The sequence below is a fragment of the Emericellopsis cladophorae genome, assembly GCF_022114955.1.
Source record: "Emericellopsis cladophorae strain MUM 19.33 chromosome Unknown NODE_3_length_1261782_cov_116_963312, whole genome shotgun sequence".
NCBI classification, from domain to species: Eukaryota; Fungi; Ascomycota; class Sordariomycetes; order Hypocreales; family Bionectriaceae; genus Emericellopsis; species Emericellopsis cladophorae.
The window spans coordinates 665,324-686,029 of record NW_026250928.1 but is presented as its reverse complement, the minus strand read 5'-3'; the positions used below and the strand labels follow the sequence as shown (position 1 = coordinate 686,029).

General features: G+C 55.2%; 6 protein-coding genes across 6 annotated transcripts; 3 read left to right on the top strand and 3 right to left on the bottom strand.

Moving 5' to 3' along the window:
* Positions 1-2,533: 2,533 nt before the first annotated feature.
* Positions 2,534-5,327, bottom strand: J7T54_008003 (Centromere/kinetochore protein-like protein; the record flags this gene model as incomplete). Its single annotated transcript, XM_051502588.1, has 5 exons — positions 2,534-3,260; positions 3,307-4,519; positions 4,569-4,748; positions 4,798-5,116; positions 5,169-5,327. 5 exons carry the CDS (start codon positions 5,325-5,327, stop codon positions 2,534-2,536), a joined length of 2,598 nt encoding a protein of 865 aa, XP_051365765.1.
* A 752-nt stretch (positions 5,328-6,079) lies between these two features.
* On the top strand, positions 6,080-9,581 carry J7T54_008002 (Zn-dependent peptidase; the record flags this gene model as incomplete). Its single annotated transcript, XM_051502587.1, has 4 exons — positions 6,080-6,216; positions 6,311-7,069; positions 7,124-9,344; positions 9,396-9,581. The coding sequence occupies 4 exons, from the start codon at positions 6,080-6,082 to the stop codon at positions 9,579-9,581; spliced, it is 3,303 nt and encodes a 1,100-aa protein (XP_051365764.1).
* Positions 9,582-9,732: 151 nt separating this feature from the next.
* On the bottom strand, positions 9,733-11,156 carry J7T54_008001 (CAAX prenyl protease-like protein; the record flags this gene model as incomplete). Its single annotated transcript, XM_051502586.1, has 2 exons — positions 9,733-11,088; positions 11,139-11,156. 2 exons carry the CDS (start codon positions 11,154-11,156, stop codon positions 9,733-9,735), a joined length of 1,374 nt encoding a protein of 457 aa, XP_051365763.1.
* Positions 11,157-11,726: 570 nt separating this feature from the next.
* J7T54_008000 (Gamma-taxilin-like protein) lies at positions 11,727-13,319 on the bottom strand (the record flags this gene model as incomplete). The annotated part of the gene is made up of 5 exons (XM_051502585.1): positions 11,727-12,215; positions 12,266-12,509; positions 12,569-12,717; positions 12,775-13,046; positions 13,100-13,319. The coding sequence occupies 5 exons, from the start codon at positions 13,317-13,319 to the stop codon at positions 11,727-11,729; spliced, it is 1,374 nt and encodes a 457-aa protein (XP_051365762.1).
* Positions 13,320-14,045: 726 nt separating this feature from the next.
* J7T54_007999 (mitochondrial presequence protease) lies at positions 14,046-17,110 on the top strand (the record flags this gene model as incomplete). Its single annotated transcript, XM_051502584.1, has 2 exons — positions 14,046-14,332; positions 14,383-17,110. 2 exons carry the CDS (start codon positions 14,046-14,048, stop codon positions 17,108-17,110), a joined length of 3,015 nt encoding a protein of 1,004 aa, XP_051365761.1.
* Positions 17,111-19,281: 2,171 nt separating this feature from the next.
* J7T54_007998 (Ornithine decarboxylase-like protein) lies at positions 19,282-20,643 on the top strand (the record flags this gene model as incomplete). Its single annotated transcript, XM_051502583.1, has 1 exon — positions 19,282-20,643. One exon carries the CDS (start codon positions 19,282-19,284, stop codon positions 20,641-20,643), a length of 1,362 nt encoding a protein of 453 aa, XP_051365760.1.
* Between the last annotated feature and the right edge of the window lie 63 nt (positions 20,644-20,706).

The window sequence follows — 20,706 nt, the reverse complement described above, 5'->3', positions numbered from 1 at the left end:
AGGTCCAGACATCCATGTACAATCTCACATTCCGCGAACACCCCCTCGTTCTAGTGCTGAGAAGGGAAATACCATGCTTTGCAGCGAGTTCATGCGTGGCATGGATTCACAGGGCGAGAGCTACCTAAAACTTCGGGCCTCCGCATAGTATACTGCATACGTGAGGCGAGGGCTCCAGAAACGTCGGCTTCGTCCCGGGACCGATCTTGTGGTGCGAGCCTGCGAGGTGAGCTATCACTCGTTTGTTTCACAGACTTCTTACACCAGGTTTAGGCGCTGCTGTTCGCTTCGTTGGCAGCATTACATGCCTGCACTGGAAACAGAGATTCGATTGCAGGAGCTTGGCATCTTCGCCCGCGCAGACGGTAGACGGGCTTTTCTAGTCATCCCCTCCATACACGTAATTGTCGGCAGATACATGAGGCCTTGTGAACTGCAGAGCCCGCCTGCGGTCATCTTGACCGATTTGTCCCCATTTGCTGATATCAGGATACATTCACTATCTCCTTTTTTGGGCTGTCCTATTCTGCAAGGATGTAATGATACGCCGACTTGGGTGGCTCAGACTCATACGGAGCAATATTGGCGGCCGAGACGCTCAAGTCCGAGGCAGCCATGCCACTCGCCAACAATAGAAGTCAATCAAGGTTGTAGCCACTGACACTGTAACCACGAACATTGAAAGCTTGCTGGGATATGCCGGTGCGATGTCGAGGAAGCGACTCGAGGACCCCTCTGCCCTGCACAGGCGGCAGGCCACAGGGTGCTACTCCTGATTCAAGATACATGCTAATGATCCCGGCACTGCCAACGACCAGCGGTAATCAAGCTCGAGGCAGGACACCAATTGGCATGAAGTGGGATGACATCCTCCAATTTCCTTCAGAATTTCTCTGGGGGTCCAGCACTCGCATGAGCTCGAGGTCACGTTTTCCCCAGGGCAGCCACTCTAGGTGTTTCGTGTGGACTGTCCACTGTCAAGGGTCTTGGGCGTGGTCGCGCGGATCGGTCCTCACTTCCAGAAGATTCACGAGAAGGGCACAGTCGTTGCGTGACGCCCGCTTCGCATCCATACGCGATTTGGTTGGCAATGCTGTCCCGCTGCGAACACTCTTGCCCACAGTGACCGTGGCCAATTCTCTACAGTTCACGCGTAGATACGAATCCTACAGACAGACAGATCAACCAACCCCAGGCCCAGGGGCCGCCGCATCCCAGGCCGGTCGCACGCGTGGCCACCAGAAAGTTGGTGTCAGTGGGGCTCAGTGCTTGCATCCGTGTGGATCCCGAGCAAAGGGTGGAAACAGACAGGGGGCTACTATCGGCGACATGCACGTACAGAGTCACCGGCAACGTCCCAGAAATGGACCGTCTACATATTATCACGCTTGGTGGTGAGCAATGGCGCGTCGCATAGTACTTGGGAACAGTTGATAGTCGCTGAATAGCACAGGGGAATAGGTGCTTCCTCTTCAAATCTCCATCCTCAACTTTCAACGTGTTGGGGTCCCCAGCCTATCGGGCATCTAGGGACTGCTGGTTCTTCAGTGACCAAGCGACGGACAAGACGCCCTCGCTAATATTAGTCATCCGGATGTCCTTTCTACCAAACGCTACACCTCGAGAAATCCCACTGGCTGGCTGTGCTTGGAGCGCGGGCGGTCCTCCCCGGGGCCACTTCGTCTCGCCCTGCTACCCGCAACGCCAAAGCCGGCTATGATTGTATGCACACCCATTGCACGACAAATGCGAGAGAGCTTGGCTGTTCTTTGCGGCTTCGTAAACACCGGGGGGCCCTTGTTCGGCGAGCATGCTATGTGGCAAACGCCGACGACGAGCACCAACGAAGAAGCAATTTGCGTGTCCTTGCATGTCGATCCTCCACGAAACAACACAATCCAGTGGGAGGCATGCCCCTTTCATTACACAACGATGCGTTGTCGAGCAATTATCGCTCGCATCGTTCCACAGAGGAGTGGTGAAACGTAGTCGCACAAAACTGGGCATCGCTGAACCGAGTACCGGAGGAGCGGCAGCCTGCATGACAAGGCGATCATACATGGCATTGTGAAGGCATCTCTACTACCGGCACCCTTCCATGGTCAGGTTGACTTGTGGGTTTGAGCTAGGCGCAGAACGCGGCCCCCAAGGGCAAGAATCGTATGATCCGCCAAGTTTGAGTGTGACAGCGCGGACAGAAGCTGCCAGCGTGGTACCAACTATTGGATTTGTGGGCGCTAATGAAAGCTGTCGTCAGAGTCGCAGCGGTACTTCATCTGACGGCATGAGTCAGGACAATCTTGGGCGGGCAGACAATTCGTGCTAAAGGCAGCTCTGGAAGCTCTGCGAGTGAGTTTCACGTAGGGTAGGTCACAGCCATCAATGGACGTGGTGGAGCTTGACCGGATCCTTGTTCTGACGAGGTCGAAGTGCAGAAAGCCTTTGACAAGAAATTCTCCATTGTAGGATTACTGTGTCCCGTATCAATGCCAGAGCCCCCATGTGGCCTCCCCAACGGTGCTTCTGTTGTTTCCTATGCCCTCGGACTTGGGTGTAACTGGATTACCCGAATAGTCTCCCTCCTTTGCGGATTCGCCTCGAAACTGGCCTCAATCAAGTCGACCACCTCGCTGAGGGTGAAGTACAGGTTCAGGTCGCTCTCGAGCCACAGGAATCTGACGTCTTTCAAGTTGCTCTGCAGCACCTCGCTCAGGAATTTGAGGCGTAGCCAGCTGGGTGCAAACTCTGCCGTCGCGGGCACTTCCTCCGTCGACGATGGCGTGCTGAACAAACGGCTGGGGAGAAACAGATCATCCAACTCGGTGGCAGTCGAGATGGCCTTTGCAATGCTGTACGAGTCTGACGCGCCAATGTCAGACATCTCCAATACATCGGTGATGAGCTTCGTGGCAAGGGACTCGGTGAGGGACCCAACAGCCTGTAGCCACACGGAGCGCATGAGAATGCGCTCCCACGTAGAGGCCATGTCGCGAATGCGGTGCGTCCCCGCTTCAATGGCTGATTCCCACTCGTCCTGCCCAGCCAGCGCTTGAGATCCACCGATGAGATCGCGCAAGACCGTCTTTTGGACGGCTATTTCGTGGCTGTAACTGCGATTTGCGAAGCTGCGGAGGGCTTTAATGTCGTCATCCAACTTCAATAGTTCTTTCGCTTGGTTAGTGAGATCACTCCGTGTTGACCAGTGGGCTGCGAAATCAGCGAGCTGCTCGGCGAGGTATGTAGCATCATTGTAAAGAAACCTTTCCATCTTAGCCATGACACACCTTGTCTGGAGACATGACTTACATGTTGCCTCCCCCGTCCAGAGCATAGTAGTGCGGAGATATTGCGCGGAACAACGCCAGCACAGATGTTGGTAAGTTGAACAGTCCAGGAGCCATAGCGGCAACGGGGCCATGCTCACTCTCACCCCGAGCTAGATTGGCGCCGTCTTCGAATATTGCAGATATGAGCTCCAGGACTGGCTCTGGCATGGATGAGATGTGGTATGTTTCCTTCATGACGAATTCTCTCGTCTCTTCAGGTTCCTGGCTTCTGTGTGACTTGGACTTCTTGGGACTGGGTTTGCTGGCTGCTTGCTCGGTCGTGTCCTCATCACCCCAACCCCATGCTTCGGCGTCGTCGTCATCGTCCTCGTCCATGTTCGTCGACTCTGGCTCCTTTCTGTCGTTGGTAGATGTCTTTAGCGCATCATCGTCTCCCACATCAGCGCCCCATGCATCCCAGGCATCGTCCATGTCGTCGTCATCAGCGACCGCGGTTGACTGTCTTTTTGGTTCGTTCTTGGCGGGTGTCGATGTCTCAGGTCCCGCCTCTTCATGGTCATCCCAACCGTCGTCGACGCCCCATTCCTCGCCCCAACCGTCGTTCTCAGCTGTTGCACCAGCGCCACTCGCTTTGATCTCTTGCCCTTCTGCTTTTGACACCATCTGCTTCTCCACCTTTTCTACCTGCCTTGACTCTCCGATACCGTTCGCGAGACGTGTGCGGATCGTCGCCAGAGCTGTCTCCCTGCACTTCTGTAGCCAGATCTGTGGCGCATCTTCCACCCAGGCTTGCAGGTCCCACAGTCCACTGAAGCCCTGCGCCGACAGGGCCGTGCAGAAGCGTCTCGAGTTCTCAATCATCTCTTCAAAGGCCTTCATGTTGGTCAACGATGTCGGTACAGCCGGGCTCAGCCAGTCGTTGATGAGTCGCGGGATGAGTTCACCCATCATAAAACCACAGAATGAGTCAATAATGTCAGCTGGCAACTTGTTTGCAATGAGAGCGAGCGTGGCTTCTAGATCCGCGAGAAGGGAAGCGATTGACCCGTTGGCCTGGCCGTCCAGCTCGATCGCGTCTTCCGAGACCTTGATGCTCGGCAGGGATGCAGCCTTGCTATCCATCCTTGGCGAGATGATGGCAGCGTCAATGTTTCGCCATAGCTGTTCCATGCGTTCCTCGACTTCTTTATATGCCTTGAGCCCGATCACGGCGTCCGTCAATGTCATCCCGTCTAGGCTTGATTAGCACGGTCCCACAAACGCCACAGGCGCCTCATTCACCTTTGATGGATCTGTATATAGCAACCTGACCGGCGCCCACATCGACTTGTATAAGTTGTTTCCATATGCGGTCAAAGACAGCGTGAACATCTGACTTGAGCTCAAAGGTCCTCAAATCCAGTGTCTTCATGACCCGGCATGTCTTACTGACCCCCAGCTCGTCGATGGCAGCCCAGGAGTCTCTTCCATGTTAGCCCGGCTTTTTATTTTGGTAGGATCTGGTACATACTTTCCAGAAGCATCAAAGAATCCAGTACCCTGCGTTCCTTGCTTGCCTGCTCGACTTGGTCCAGCATTTGATTGACATGGCGAATGCCCTTGAGCACGCCAACCAACTGTTGGCTGTACTGAACTTCGCGGTTCAGGAAGGCGGTCTTCTCTTCAGCCTCCTGTATCGTTTCGCCCGAGGTCTCGGGGGCTTCTGACTGGCGGACGATGTCGTTGGCGATGGCTTTCGAACGGATGATGTCATCCTGAAGGCTTTTGGCATTCTTCTCCCAAGCGCTGACCTCGTCGCGTGTTTCCTCGTTGATCGTGTGAATCTCGCTCTGCATGAGATAAGCTACCGGTCGATCCTCAAGCTCCCTTCGGGTTCTTCACCTCGAGCTGCGCCTTGGCTTTATCTAGCGCTTCAATGGTAGGGCCGAGGTTCGTTTGCGAGACTGGCAAGAAGGAGGCGACATCGTCTGGAAACTTTCCCTCCAGCGAGAAAGCCACAACGGCTTCGCTGAGGTGGTTCGGCCCAGACGTGGTGGCCATAGCTTCCGGTGTTAGGTAGACGACGACTAGAAGGGCGATTGAAGGGCGAACCTAGTCAAGTCTGCTTGCGGCGGTTGCTATGACCGTTTCATTGTCGTCGACCGCGTAGATATACGACTCGGGACTGCTAAGGTCAAAGTGCAAAGTGTCAAACACGTGCTGGCAAGGTCTCTTAGGCACAGCTCGAGGCACGTAAGGTAGTTGCAGATGCGGCCACCTTGTCGGCTGAAGCCCCACTATTGACGTCAGGCAGCCAATAAGGGACCCCTTGCCTCAGATACTAATCATTGTTCCTATCTGTGCCTAGAACGAACCGCCATAATTGCTAGCATTGTCTGCGTTTAAAAGATCAAATATTTTAAAAGGAGCAGCTGGAAATCTTCTCCAACGTCCATCCTCTACTTTGCAGTCGCATGAGGTACGCTGATCTACACACTTGACCCAGTCGTTTTCATCAAGTGCCTGAAGGTCTTGCATAGCGGGGCAGTATCACGACCTCGCCAGCTCACACACCTCGCCGGCAGTACAAAAGTGTTGCGCCGCAGTGCACTGTGCCTCGTTGTCTTGCTAGAGCTGCATCGTAAGCTACAGACACGCCCGAGTAAGCAAGCACCCTCGCCATATCCTACTGAAGCCTTCTTCTCCCCTTCACACAAGTTACACAGCGCCCCGCGATCATCCTCTTTCTCACGATGGCGGGGTCATTGTCACAACCATCGTGAAATGACAAGAGCGCCTCGAAGAATGCCGCCATGGCGCCGGTTCCGAAGAACAAGCCTTCTTATGCGCCTGGTTTTCTCATAGCTACTGCTGTGGGTCTACTCAGCTTCTTCACATACCACATTCTCAGCCACTATCCCCTGCGAACCTCTTTCCTGCCCTTTTCAGTGTCAGTAGTTTGTTTCACTTTCGTGGCCGCGCGCCTTCACATGCACCTTGCCTCCTGAGTATCAGCTTTAGCATTCGAAGCTGACTTCGTATAGTATGCCAGCAGCAAAACAAGGATCTGGCTTCCGCCAGATTCAAAGCTTCAAGACCGACTATGCTCCGTGCACCATAACCCAGTATGTGTCGGAGCGGAGCGGCATGCAGGTCGTTGTGGCCGACCGCAAGGGTCCAAAGATCACAGGGTACTTCACGCTGGCCACCGAGATCTTCGACGATTCCGGCGCCCCCCACACGCTGGAGCACCTGATCTTCATGGGCTCCAAAAGCTATCAATACAAGGGCCTGCTAGACAAGCTGGCGTCAAGGGCATACTCGGGTACCAATGCCTGGACGGCGACAGATCACACCGCCTACACGATCGACACAGCTGGATGGGATGGCTTTGCCCAGATTCTGCCCGTATATCTCGAGCACATTATCGTGCCGACCATCACCGATGAGGCCGTCACGACTGAGGTCTGGCATGTCGACGGGGACGGCAACGATGCTGGTGTCGTGTACTCCGAGATGCAGGCTGTCCAGTTCCAGAGCACAGAAATCATGGAGCTCAAGGCACGACGAATCATGTATCCTGAGAACGTTGGGTTCCGCTATGAGACTGGAGGGATGACCGAGGCGCTGAGGGTCCTCACGCCTGAGCGGATCAGAGAGTTCCACAAAGAGATGTACCAGCCTCGCAATCTCTGCCTGGTCATTGTTGGCGAGGCAGACCAAGACAATCTCATCAATATCCTAGACGAATTTGAAGAGAGTATCAAGGACGACATTCCCACACTCGATACCCCCTTCAAGCGGTAAGACTGCTCTCCCCCCTTCTACCGACAAATCTTGCTAATCGCCGTATCTAGCCCCTGGATCGACTCCGCGCAGCCACCAGAGCTCAAGGAAACAGTCATCGAGACCGCTGAATTCCCAGAGGAAGACGAATCCATGGGCGAAATTCTGGTCGGTTTCTTTGGTCCTGACTGCACCGATGTCACTGCCACATCTGCCCTCAGCATCCTCCTGACATATCTCTGCGGCTCATCTGTTTCCATTCTGGAGAATGTCATTGTCGAGAAGGAAGAGCTGGCTAGCTCAGTTTCCTACTCCTGGGACACCCGGCCGAGCACCGTCATCTGGCTCATGCCCACTGGCGTCGCTACCGAGAAGCTGGATGCGGTCTACAAGAGGCTCATTGAACTGCTCAAGGAAGTCGCATCCAAGCCCCTGGACATGAACTACATGCGCGAGTGCCTGCTCCGCGAGAAACGTCGTGTCATGTTCCATGCCGAGATATCGGAATCTTTCTACGCCACGAATATTATCAGCGACTATCTATTCGGCAAACGTGATGGATCGACACTCAAGGACCTCAAGGGCATGGACGAGTACGACATCATCGAGAAATGGACCGACGAGGATTGGCGGGCCTTTTTGCGCAGGTGGATGTCCGACAACAAGCACGTCGCCATCTTGGGCAAGCCTTCGTTCGCCATGGCGGAAAAGCAGAAGAAGGAGGAAGAGGACCGCATTGCCAAGCGCAAGGAAGAGCTCGGCGAGGACGGACTCAGGAAGCTCAAGGACACACTGGAAGCGGCAAAGAAGAAGAATGATGAGCCCATCCCTGCCGAGGTTCTTGACCGCTGGAGCGTCCCCAGCACAGAGTCCATCCACTTCATCGAGTCCGACACTGCTCGATCAGGGTACGCCCGTGCCTTGGGCCTCGGCGAGGGCGGAGCGCAAAAGACTCTGGATGCAGCGACGTCGGGCAAGCTGCCGCTTTTCATCCAGTTCGAGGATGTCCCCAGCAGCTTTGTCCACATCACTGCCCACATTGGCACGTCCGAGCTGCCCATGGAGCTGAAGCCACTCATGCCCATTTTCATCGACAACTTCTTCAACACGCCCATCAAGCGCAATGGCGAAACGGTCAACTTTGAGCAGGTCGTCATGGAGCTGGAGCGTGACACTGTCAGCTACAGCTTGAGCTCGGCTCGTTACCTTGGCGATGCAGACGGCCTCATGATCCAAATGTCAGTTGAGCCGAGCAAATATGCCGCTGCTGTGGAATGGATCCGCACCATGGCCTTTGATGCCATCTTTGACCCCGTCCGCATCAAGGCTGCCATTACCAAGGCTCTCGCCGACGTGCCGGAATCCAAGCGAGACGGTCGCGGCATGGCCTCCGAGGTTGATGCCGCCATCCACTTGGAGCGGTCAACTTTGTCCGTGGCCAGGCGCACCCTGGTCAAAGCTGTCCACCTGAAGCGCCTCAAGAAACTTCTCCAACGTGAGCCCGAGGAGGTCATTCGGTGGTTCGATCAGTTGCGCACCCAGCTTTTCAAGTTTGAGAACATGCGCTTCCTTGTCACGGCCAGCCTGAAGACTCTGCCAGAGCCTCTGACTTCTTGGGACGCTCTGTCATACAGCCTTAACGCCCCCAAGGATGAGAAGATGATCCCCATTGTCAAGCCCGTCGCTCTCCTCAACGACGAAGGCAGGAACCCCGGGAAAGTGGGCGTTGTCATTGTCCCTATCACCTCTATCGAGTCGTCTTTCACCGTCAGCACAGCTCCTGGGCTGTCGTCCTTCTCAGACCCCCAGCTGCCCGCCATGATGGTCGCTATCGGATACCTCGAGACCGTCGAAGGCCCCCTGTGGAACGCAGTTCGCGGGGCTGGCTATGCCTACGGCTCTTTTTTCAGCCGCAACGTCGACGCTGGCACGCTGTCGTACAGGGTGTACCGCTCCCCTGACGCGGCCAAGGCTATCGCTGCCTCACGCGATGCTATCCTGAACATTGCCAATGGTACCGTGCCCGTCGACAAGCATCTTCTCGAGGGGACTGTCAGCCAGATTGTGACCATGTTCGCCGATGAGCAGTCGACAATGCCCAGCGCGGCGCAGCAGAACTACATCCAGGCTGTTGTGCGTGACTTACCCAAGGATTGGTCCAAGCAGATCCTCAGGAGAGTCCGCGACGTCACGGTGGATGAGATGAAGAAGGTCATGACGGATATCATCATGCCATGCTTCGAGCCTGGCAAGAGCAACATGGTGGTTACATGCAGCAAGTCCATGAGCGAGGTAAGTTTTTCTTGTTATCCCCGAGTAGAGAACTGTCTAACGATGTTACAGGGACTGGAGAAGGCGTGCAAGGCTGTGGGCTACAAGGTCCAGATCAAGGAGTTGAGTGACTTCCACGACGACTATGGCCTCAGCGCCGGCGACGAGGAGGAGGATGACGAAGAAGATGAGGACGAAGAGGAGGATTCGGAGGGCGAGTCGGGTAGTGATGACTCAGATGACTCGGACGCAAAATAGATGATAGTCCCTCCGATGATTGAGTAATAACGGATCAAAATCAGGGATTTCTTTTCGCGCCTTTTCAACTACTGTACAAGAATGCTCATTCGCATTGTGACATTGTGCTCCAACTGCACAGCATGCTGCACGTCTGCCACGAAGTCTACTTCTAAAGCTCGTCCCTGCCAGAGGCCTTGACGACACCCTCCTTCACATCACCATCGAGCACCTTCTCCTCACCGGTCCACCCTAGAGCCTTGAGTCGCTCAGTGACGTGGGGGTGCGAGAAGTGGTACGTGGCGTAGATGGGGTCAGCATCAAGGCTGCTCAGATTCTTGGTGTGCAGCCTGAGGAGGGACTTGGCCAAGTCCTTCGACATGCCGAGATCCTTGGCAAACTTGTCTGCCTCGAACTCGTACTTGCGCGTGACCATGTTCATGCCCAGCTTGACGAGCATGTCGAACGGCGCCAGGGTTTCGTTAAACAGGAGGAAGCCAATGATAATGGGGCGCTGGGAGAGGAACCCGAACGAGGAGTAGAGTGAGCCATTGTTGATGAAGACGGAGAAGAGGGTAAAAACGTATAGCAGGTGCGCCTGCGAGATGCCCATGAGCTTCGATGTGTGGCCCATCTTCCAGTGTCCGAGCTCGTGGCCCAAGACGGCCTTGACCTCGTCCGGGCTGTGGTCATTGATGAGCGTATCGTATAGGACAATGTGCTTTTTCCAGGGGAGACCGAAGAAGTAGGCGTTGGAGTGAGCACTGCGCTTGCTGCCGTCGATGACAAGGAGCTCGTGAAGAGGGAACTTGAGCTGCTCGGCGAGGCCGTCCACCTTGGTCTTCAACTCGCCCTCTTCGAGCGGCGATAGCTTGTTGAACAGAGGAAGAATGAAGGTTGGGTAGGCAGCCGTCATGAAGACCTGGAGACCAGCCGCGAATGTCCAGAGATAGAAGAAGAACTGGTTGCCCGTCTTCTGGATGATCTTGAGGAAGCCAGCGAGAATTGGCGGCAGAACGACGGCAGTGATGAGATTGGTCTTGATCATGTCCGTGAAGAAAAGGGCCGGGGTCTGCTTGTTGAAGCCATACTTCTCCTCCAAGACGAAGGTGTAGTACAGCTGGGACGGAAGGTTGAACACTTGCTGGACAGCGAGAAACGAGAGGATGAAGACGATGGAATGGCTCAGTTCGCCCGTGAAGCGCGCAGACGCTATCCTGAGGAGTAGGTCGCCCGTCAGATCCCAGAGCTTGGGAAGGACGTCGAACTGGTACACTGCGAGATTCTGGAGGAGGTCCCAAAGGCCGTTAACCATGGAGAACTTGGCCTTTGCGCGGCCGTAAGCCTGGGACTTTTCGAAGTCGGCGGTGGACACTTCTTTAGCGAGGACCTGGGGAGGAGATGGGCGGTTCAGGACACGATATTGACGGAACGTGAGGAACGATTCGAATACGTAGTGGCCGATCGAGAAGCCCATGATCAGGCGCTTCCAAGGGAAGAGCGGCCGATCGAGGAAGCGCGCCAGGCGCTGCCATAGTCAGCAATTCGCACTTTTGGTATGGGTATCTGGGAGCGAACCTGCAAAAAGTCCATCATGGCGAAGCAGTTGGAACGGATGGGGAGGGTTGATGGTGTTCGTGTGGAAAGTAAAGAAGCTCGCGTGGCCTGAACGACGTCCAAGAGATACCCCAGCTTGAGTCGAGCCTGGCCGTCGCGGCGCGGGAAGCCGCCCGCATTCTTATTAATACGCCTCCACCCACATCATTTCTTACTACTTACAGCGTCCAACGTCCTCGGCTTGGGGATATGGAAATGTTCGGAGATTCAGTTTCTCAGAAACTTCCGATCTCACCACTCAAGACATGGACATTGGGTGCGACCTGGCCACAGGTGTGAGGTCTTGTCCTAACGCCAGCATTCACTGGGCCACAGCCACAGCGCATTCACTGGCATCGACGACTACGTTCTGCTCATGGTCGGCAATTCGCCAATGCAGTGAGTCAATGCAGTTATGTGCACGAGACGCACTCCTGGCGGCCTGAGGCACGGCCGTGCTCACACCATTTCTTTACAGGCCGCTCAAATAGAGGCGGGCCCATTGGCAAGATATCGGACAATCACGCCTGGAAGTGTGCAACGTGCAAATACTTGCGTATTCATCATCTTCTAGTGGCCATTGACGCTATGCTGGACCTGCTGGTGAGGTGGTCGTTCTGGCCCATAGACCGGCGCGGCCTGGCTCCCGGAACGCACCTCATCCTCTGTATCCTCGTCGTCTTCAGCCTCATCGAACTCGCTCAGCTCCTCCTCTTCCTCGGAATACTCGCTTTCCTCCTCATCGCCCTCGCCCTGGGGATGCGGGTCGTTGTAGCTGTCGAGGGTGCTTGCCAAGTTGGGAGGAACCTGCCGGCCTTGCTGCTGCATGCCCTGTATGATGCTCATGAGCTTGTTGCTCTTCCGATCGGCCTCATCGCTCTTCCTTTTCCACTCCTGACGTTCCTCCGCCATGCGGATGATGTTGGCGTTCGTGGCGTCTTTGTGTCTCTTGAGCGCGTCGTTCTCCTTCTCCAGCCGCTTGCCCTTTTTAGACATGTCCTCCATTTCTTTCCGGAAAGATAAGAAGAGATCATTGCTATTGTTCAACGTGTCCTCGACCTGCTGACGCATTAGTCAGAACTGCGAAGCTAGCGCATCAGTCTACTCACCTGCTTGAACTTGTCGACATATATATTGAGCTGATTCCTCAACTCCGTCTCCGTCTTGGTGAATGCTTGGACCTGGCTTTGCAGTTGGCGAGATTTTGATGACTCCGCTTCGGCATTCTTCTTCTCCCTCTCGTAGCGCGACATGTGATACTGCACTTCCAGCTCCTTTGTCCGCATGAGGGAGTGGAAGTGTAGCTCACGTAGCTCGTACTGGTCAATGAGCGACTTGAAGCGAGTTTTGAAGCTGGAAAAAAGGTCAGCCGGTCAAGATCGCCGAGTGCAAGTACCCCAGCGCCAACATACAGATCCTCCATGGCTATGTCCACCACCTGCTTCTTGGGCACGTCTCTGTCTTCCTGGCAACCTTCAAGTCGGGCAAGAACCTGCGCAAAACGTTCATCCGACGCGCTCTTGGCATGCACGTGTGTCGTGTAGAGTTCCTTATTCTCTGTCTGGTACGAGCGCCAGCGTCAGCGCAGTTCACCGGGTGGTTGCATTTCAATCCGTACCTTGAGCTTGTTGTTGTCCTTTTGCAGTTCTCTGCACAGCTTCTCGAGTTTCTCCTTGAGCTGAACTTGCTTCGACAGATCCGAGCGGCTGTTGTCGCGCTCCTTTTGCAGCACGTCACCTCGCTTCCTATTCTTCTGGTTTTCGCGGTCGACCCGGCGCATTTCCGCAAGAAGGTCGCTGGACTTCTTCATCAGAAAGTCGATCTTGGGCACATCGTCCATCTTGGCAGTTTGGTTGATCATGTCGCGGTGGGCACGCTTAACCTCACGTTCTATACACCATCAGACTCGACATCCATCATTGTTTCTCGCGGCGCTGACGTACCAATTTCTGCCTCCTGCTCTTTGTCCGCTGTAGCATCTTGTTCCAACTGGGAAATCCTGGCCTGGAGAAGTCGTGTCGCTTCATCGCTGCTGGCAGGGCCGCCGGAGGCCTTCTTGGATTTGGCCGATCCCTTTCTGGAGCCGGTGCTGGCACTGTGAGAAGAGTGCGACGTCTCATCATGTCCGTTGGACAGGGCATTTTCGGGGTGATTCGCGGGCATGTTGGGCATCTGCTTTCATCCAATTCGTCACGCGGGCGGGCAAGTCGAGCGTTGAAGGCGCGCGAATTCCCAGACTGAACAATCGCGGGAGACCGACGACCTCAAGTCTGGGATTGCGCAGTCGCTGGTTTCGATCGTCGATGTGTATGTTTCCGTCCTATTTGGAGGACAGCAATGGCGGTTCTTATCCCTGTAGAGGCCACATTAGATCCAAGACAGCACAAGCGCGACGATTTCTGGTGACGCTCGCCCACAATCCGCCGTAACGTACCAGTGCTGGGTATTCCAATATCTCGGCGGCTAGGAAACCGTCGTCATATGACGTGGTGCACTGTACAGGTCGATTGCTACGCGCCGTTGAGTGGGTTTCGTCGTCAAGAACCACCTAGAAGAAAGAGGTTGTGGTGGTTTTCTCAACAGTGGTGATGCAGCGACGGACTGTTAGCACAATATCTGCCATCGGCGGAGGTTTCGCACTGGACAGCATTGCACACTATCGCGTCCGGACTAGCGGCCTGGGATGGGGCCGAAATGTACTCCACACTTTTGACGTTACTAAGCATCGGCTTGCAGGTGCGACAGGGTCCATGGTCTTTTCATGCAGGTGCGAGGATTCCTCGCCGTCATTATCTCGATATCCCCTGTGCAACCTCAACATTTCTTGTATTTCTATCTTGTTGTTGTATCTCTTGTACTTTTCTTTCGTTTCTGTATCGTAAACCCGGTATGTTGCGCAACGCAGCAGCGACAGCGCGCAAGGCTGTCACAGATTTGGGGCAGTTTCCTAAGGCTGGCGACAAGCTCCATGGCTTCACGCTCGTTCGATCGAAACACGTCCCCGAGCTCGAATTGACCGCGGTGCACCTTCAGCACGACAAGACAGGCGCCGACTACCTCCATATTGCGCGTGACGACAGCAACAATGTCTTCTCTATCGGCTTCAAAACTAATCCCCCAGATGACACTGGCATCCCCCATATCCTCGAGCACACAACCCTTTGCGGTAGTGAAAAGTATGTCGGCGGCCCTAGACGGATCGCGCGCAGACCGCTGACAGGCCCAGATATCCGATTCGCGATCCTTTCTTCAAGATGTTGCCGAGGACTCTTTCCAACTTCATGAACGCGTTTACCGCATCGGATCATACGTTCTATCCCTTCGCCACGACCAACGCCCAGGACTTCAAGAACCTCATGTCCGTCTACCTCGATTCGACGCTCAAGCCTCTCCTGAAAGAGTCGGACTTTACGCAAGAAGGTTGGCGAATCGGGCCCGAGAATCCGCTGGCCGAGGATCCAGAAAGCAAGAAGCTCGTCTTCAAGGGGGTGGTCTACAATGAGATGAAGGGCCAGATGTCCGACGCCGGCTATCTCTACTACATCAGATTTCAAGATCACATCTTTCCGGCCATCAACAACTCGGGTGGCGACCCTCAAAAGATCACCGACCTGACCTACGAGCAACTGAGGAATTTCCATGCCGAGCATTACCATCCCAGCAACGCAAAGGTCTTCACATATGGAGATATGCCGCTCGCCGATCACTTGAAGGAGGTCGACGCTCGTCTTCAAGCCTTTGAGAAGATCAGGGCTGATCGCAACATCCACGAACCCGCAACGCTAGATGGCCCTCGGGAGGTCACCCAGTATGGACCCTTGGACCCCCTGGTTGCCTCGGACCGACAATACAAAACCTCTGTATCCTGGGTGACTGGAGACACCACGGATGTCTTGGAGTCCTTCTCTATCGCGCTCCTGTCGACGCTATTGATGGACGGTTACGGCTCACCCTTGTACCGAGGGCTTGTAGAGACTGGTATGGGAGCCGACTGGAGCCCAAACGCAGGCTACGATAGCGGGGCCAAGCGTGGAATTTTCTCGATTGGACTCACTGGCGTTCAAGAAGCTGATGTGCCGAAGCTAAGGGGACGTATCCAGGAGATCTTGCGCGATGCTCGAGACAAGGGTTTCGACAGGACCAAGATTGACGGTTCCTTGCATCAGCTTGAGCTTGGCCTCAAGCACAAGACGGCCAACTTTGGCTTCTCTATGCTCAATCGGCTCAAGCCCAAGTGGTTCAACGGCGTCGATCCCTTTGATTCGCTGGCATGGAACGACACATTGACCCGCTTCCAGCAGAAGTTGGACCAGGGTGGTTATCTCGAAGGCTTGATCGACAAGTATCTCCTGAACGACAACACTTTGACATTCACCATGGCTCCCTCTACCACATTCGGCGAGGAGTTGGTCAAGGAGGAGCAACAGCGCTTGTCGTCCGTGATCAAGGCAGCCGAGGAGAAGGCTGGCAGTGCCGAAAAAGCCCGCGAAATCTTCGAGAAACAAGAGCAAGACCTTCTGGTTGAGCAGAACAAGACCAACACTGAGGATCTCAGCTGTCTGCCCACTGTCTACGTCAAGGATATCCCCCGAGCCAAGGATTCTGTGGTTGTCCGCGACGAGAAAGTGGGCAATATTCCTGTGCAATGGCACGAAGCCCCAACAAATGGCCTCACTTATTTTCGGGCCATCAATACCCTTGACAATTTGCCAGACGACCTCCGGGAGCTGATCCCCCTGTTCACAGACAGCATCATGCGTCTGGGAACCAAGGACATGACCATGGAGCAGCTTGAGGATCTAATCAAGCTGAAGACTGGAGGCGTTTCAGTGGGCTACCACTCCACCCCTTCCCCTACGGACTTCCAGCAGGCCAGCGAGGGCATTATCTTCACTGGCATGGCTCTAGACCGCAACGTCCCCGCGATGTATGGCTTGCTCTCCAAGCTGGTGCTGGAGACAGATTTTGACAGCCCTGAAGCTGCACTTCGCATCCGTCAACTGCTGCAAGCATCGTCAGATGGCATAGTGAACGACATTGCATCTTCAGGCCATCGGTTCGCGATGGGCTACGCCGAATCTACACTGACACGCAGTGCTTGGCTACGCCAGCAAGTCGGTGGCCTTTCGCAGGTCAAGCTCACGACACAGCTAGCAAGTCGTCCCGAAACCGACTCACTGGAAGATGTCATCGGGAAGCTCAAGAAGATTCAGAGCTTTGCTCTGGCGAATGAGAACCTGCGCACGGCCCTGACCTGCGGTTCTGAGAGCGCTGCGGCCAACGCTAGCTCCTTGCAATCCTTCGTGAGCAGTCTGCCTGCAGGAGGTGTAGCGCCCACGGTTCCAGGGCTCACCCCGTTGCCCAAGGATAGCAAGACCTTCTTTCCCCTCCCATACCAGGTCTACTACGGAGGCCTGTCCGTACCGACAGCATCGTACACGTCCAAGGACACGGCGCCCCTGCAAATTCTGTCACAGCTTCTCACACACAAGCACCTCCACCACGAGATCCGCGAGAAGGGTGGAGCATACGGCGGCGGAGCCTACTCCCGAGCGCTTGACGGCCTCTTTGGCTTCTACTCTTACCGCGACCCGAACCCTCAGAACACCCTGGGCATCATGCGCAATGCAGGCCGTTGGGCCCGGGACCGCACGTGGTCCGACCGCGATCTCGAGGAGGCAAAGATCTCTGTGTTCCAGAGCGTTGATGCGCCCAAGGCTGTCAATCAGGAGGGCATGGCCAAGTTCCTCTCTGGCATCACTGAGGAAATGCGTCAGGAGAAGAGACTGCAATTACTCGATGTGAGCAAGGACCAGGTGCGCGACGTGGCCCAGAGATACCTTGTCGACGCCGTGGAGAAGGGCAACGAGAGGTCAGCTTTCTTGGGCGAGAAGGCTTCCTGGGTTGACAGATCGTGGGCTGTGAAGGACATGAACATCAAGACGGGCGAATGATCTGTAAGATAATACCGGAACGGACGTATATAAAGCTAGACACGGTACATAGACATGACGCTACTCACTCTCACCTTGATTTCCGTCAATTGGAACTGTGCTTTGAGCACGCGTTCAGATACGATACGTCTTACTGCCTCTTCAATGACAGTTAGGCCACAGAGCAACGCAAGAAAAGATCACCATCCCTGAGCGCCTCTCCTTCGTCCTTTGTCGGTTTCTCCTGGCTGCGGTGCTTCGGCATCAAGCTGGATGGGCTGCCAAGTTGGTGAAGGTCTGGAGACACTGAGGGATACTCGCTTTCTCAGAGCCGGACTCCTTGAGCTTTGGATTACTGGACTAAAAAGCCGAGAACATGCATTTCATCAAGAAAAGAAGAAGACCAATCGAAATCTACTTAGATCGGAATATATGTCCGCGTCCTGAGAGGTTTTGGATGTCCAGGAAAATGCGGTCACGTGCCCAACCACACCCTGTGTGTCGAGCCTCTAAGAAGGCATCCCTTGGTCATGGTCGTCACACCGCATGTGTTGCAAATGTTCTAGAAATGTGGCAATTGCCCGTTCCTGACTATCCTGCCGAGGCCGCATTTGGAGTGAGACAAGCCAAGAAAGGAATGGTAATCAAAATGCACGGAACCTCGAGGCTCGAGGGTCATCTTGCTTGCCCAGCGTGCAACTTTTGACTCTCTTGAGCAATAATTTTCTTGCCCCGCATACGTCACCGTAGCCGCAATTATATGGGGCATCATGATGGTGATCCGAATGACGAGGAGCGCAAGCAGACTGGACTTAGCGCAGAGATGAAGAACAGAACTGAATTGAACGAATGACGCAGAGAACTGCTTGGATATCTAGTGACGGTCGTCTAGAAACTGCGCGACCGTGTACTGGCCTTTGGTGGTCAATCGGCGGGCAATGGTGGTTGGTCGCTGCGCTGTCAAAGACGGTGACGTGCCGTTCGCAGTCTGACCATTTCTATGGGCTCCCGGGACGCTTGCGCTGCGCTTCAGTTCAACGCACAGCGGGCTGCGTATCCGAAGGGCAATTGTCTGGGCTCTCAGCCTTGCACTGTGAATTAATGTGCCCAATCGCGGCCATTGCATTCGAAGTTGACCGACAGTCTACAGATGCTGCCCATGTCAGGAAGAGAAATTACCGCAGGCCCAGTGAATGCCCAGTGATGGCGTTCGGGATTACTCCGTAGGGCATTCAGGTTGGGTGTCGAAGAATTTGGTGGTTGCAGGGGGAAAAGGGGAAAATTTTGTGTGGCTGACGCTGGACGCTGCCTGGCGGCCCTGGCCTGGCCTTCTGCCACGGAAGGGGAAAAGACGCCTGAAACGATGATCCGCCGGGAAGCCTCGATCTGTGCGCCCACTGCCAAGCAGGAGGAGCTTTCACCACTCCCACACTGCACTCAATAAATTCTATAGCTAGCCCCCCTCCAGGTTCGCTCTTCTTGACTTTCTGCACCTCACCAAGGAACGAAAGCACTCTCGCCTTCTCGTCAAGACTGACTGACCGATTGTTAATTCTCTCTAACTTATTCGCCCCGGCGAACCGCATCGAAAACTTGCTCTGGAGCCCCATCCAAGGTGAGTCGTTTTTCGCATCCCCCCACACATCCGTCTCGACCGCCTCGCTTGCCATCCGTACTACAGCGCCGATGCCATTTCCGTTGAGGCGCTGCTGTTGGTCTGGCTTGCGGGACGCCTCGATATCCCGACAAAGAACCTTGTACTGACTCGACCCTTGCTGCAGAGCTACACCTCACCGACCCGACTGCCTTTGGTCGTTTCAAAGGCACCACCGCCAACACGGCTTTCTGGGCCGTTACGTTTGTCAGTGACCGCGATTTCAGCCTGCGCAAGATCAGCCACATCATCAACGCGATCCCCCCTCCACCTGCTGCCGCTGAGCGACCGTAAAGTACTCGACAACCTGCAGTTCAACTCAGGCTCAGGCCGCCAGTCCGAACAGGATCCGTTCTTCGACACCCGTCAGCTGCCGCATAGGAGGAATCTTGTGTCTCTTCCTCTCGTAGAGGGAGAGTCGAGGAGGCCTCGTCAGTCCATTGAGGGTTCAGTCTGCTATCGCTTTCGACCGCCCTAAGACCGCTTCAAGCCCCAACAAGCTTTTCAGTCACCCACACCACCCACTGCAGCCACGGATATGGTCATGGCAGCTGCTGCACTCGAGCAACATGTCATCCCTGATCATCATACGCTGATGAGGAAGAGGCCCTCCATCGTGGAAACTCTGATACATCCCAGTGATGAAAATGCCCCCCAACCGGTCAACCCCAAGAAGCTCATCGGCGAGGCCCTCCACCAGCGCGTCGAGGCCATCGACCACGAGCTCTGCGATGCTGGCGAGGAGGACACCTTCTACGTCGCTGACTTGGGTGACGTGTACCGCCAGCACCTCCGCTGGAAGAAGAACCTCCCTCGCGTCAAGCCCTTCTATGCGGTCAAGTGCAACCCGGACCCCAAGGTCCTGAAGCTCCTCTCTGAGCTTGGCACTGGCTTCGACTGCGCCTCCAAGACGGAAATCGAACAGGTCCTGTCCATGGGCACGAGCCCCGACCGCATCATCTACGCTCAGCCCTGCAAGACAAACTCCTACGTTCGCTTCGTCAAGTCTGCCGGCGTCAAGCAGATGACCTTTGACAATGCGGATGAGCTCTACAAGATCGCTAAACTCTACCCCGGAGCCGAGCTCTTCCTCCGTATCATGACGGACGACACCTCCAGCTTGTGCCGCCTGAGCATGAAGTTCGGTGCTGCCATGGACACCACTGAAAGTCTCCTCAGCTTGGCCAAGGACCTGAGCCTCAGCGTCGTCGGTGTCAGCTTCCACGTTGGCTCCGGTGCGTCGGACCCCATGGCTTTCTTCCAGGCCGTGCGTGATGCCCACACTGTTTTCCAGCAGGGCCGCGACTATGGCTTCGCTATGCGTACCCTCGACGTGGGTGGTGGCTTCACTGGCGACACTTTCGAAGACATGGCTGCCGTCCTCGACGGTGCCTTGACCGAGTTCTTCCCTGCTGGCTGCGGCGTCGATATCATCGCCGAGCCCGGTCGTTACTACGTCTCCTCGGCTTTCACCATTGCCTGCAATGTCATTGCGCGCCGCACTGTCGAGGACCCAACGCTCGACGGCAAAGGTTACATGATCTACGTCAACGACGGTGTTTATGGCAACTTCTCTTCCATCATGTTTGACCATCAGAACCCCATCGCCAAGATCCTGCGCGCCAGCGGTCAAACGCTCTACAATACCCCCATCGCCAACCCTGTACCCATCGCCGAGGGCGTTGAGTACTCAGTCTGGGGACCCACCTGCGACGGCATCGACCGCATTGCGGAGAGTATCCGTTTCGACGCAATTCTGGACGTCGGCGATTGGCTCTACTTCGAGGACATGGGTGCCTACACTAAGTGCTCTGCCACTCAGTTCAATGGCTTCAGCAACGCTCACGATGTCATCTATGTTTGCAGCGAGCCTGGTGCGGAAGCCCTCATTCGGCTGTAAGAGAAGAGGGCGACTCTTGTTCAGCCCACGTCGGATCCAGTCAGTATACGAGAAGAACCGGAC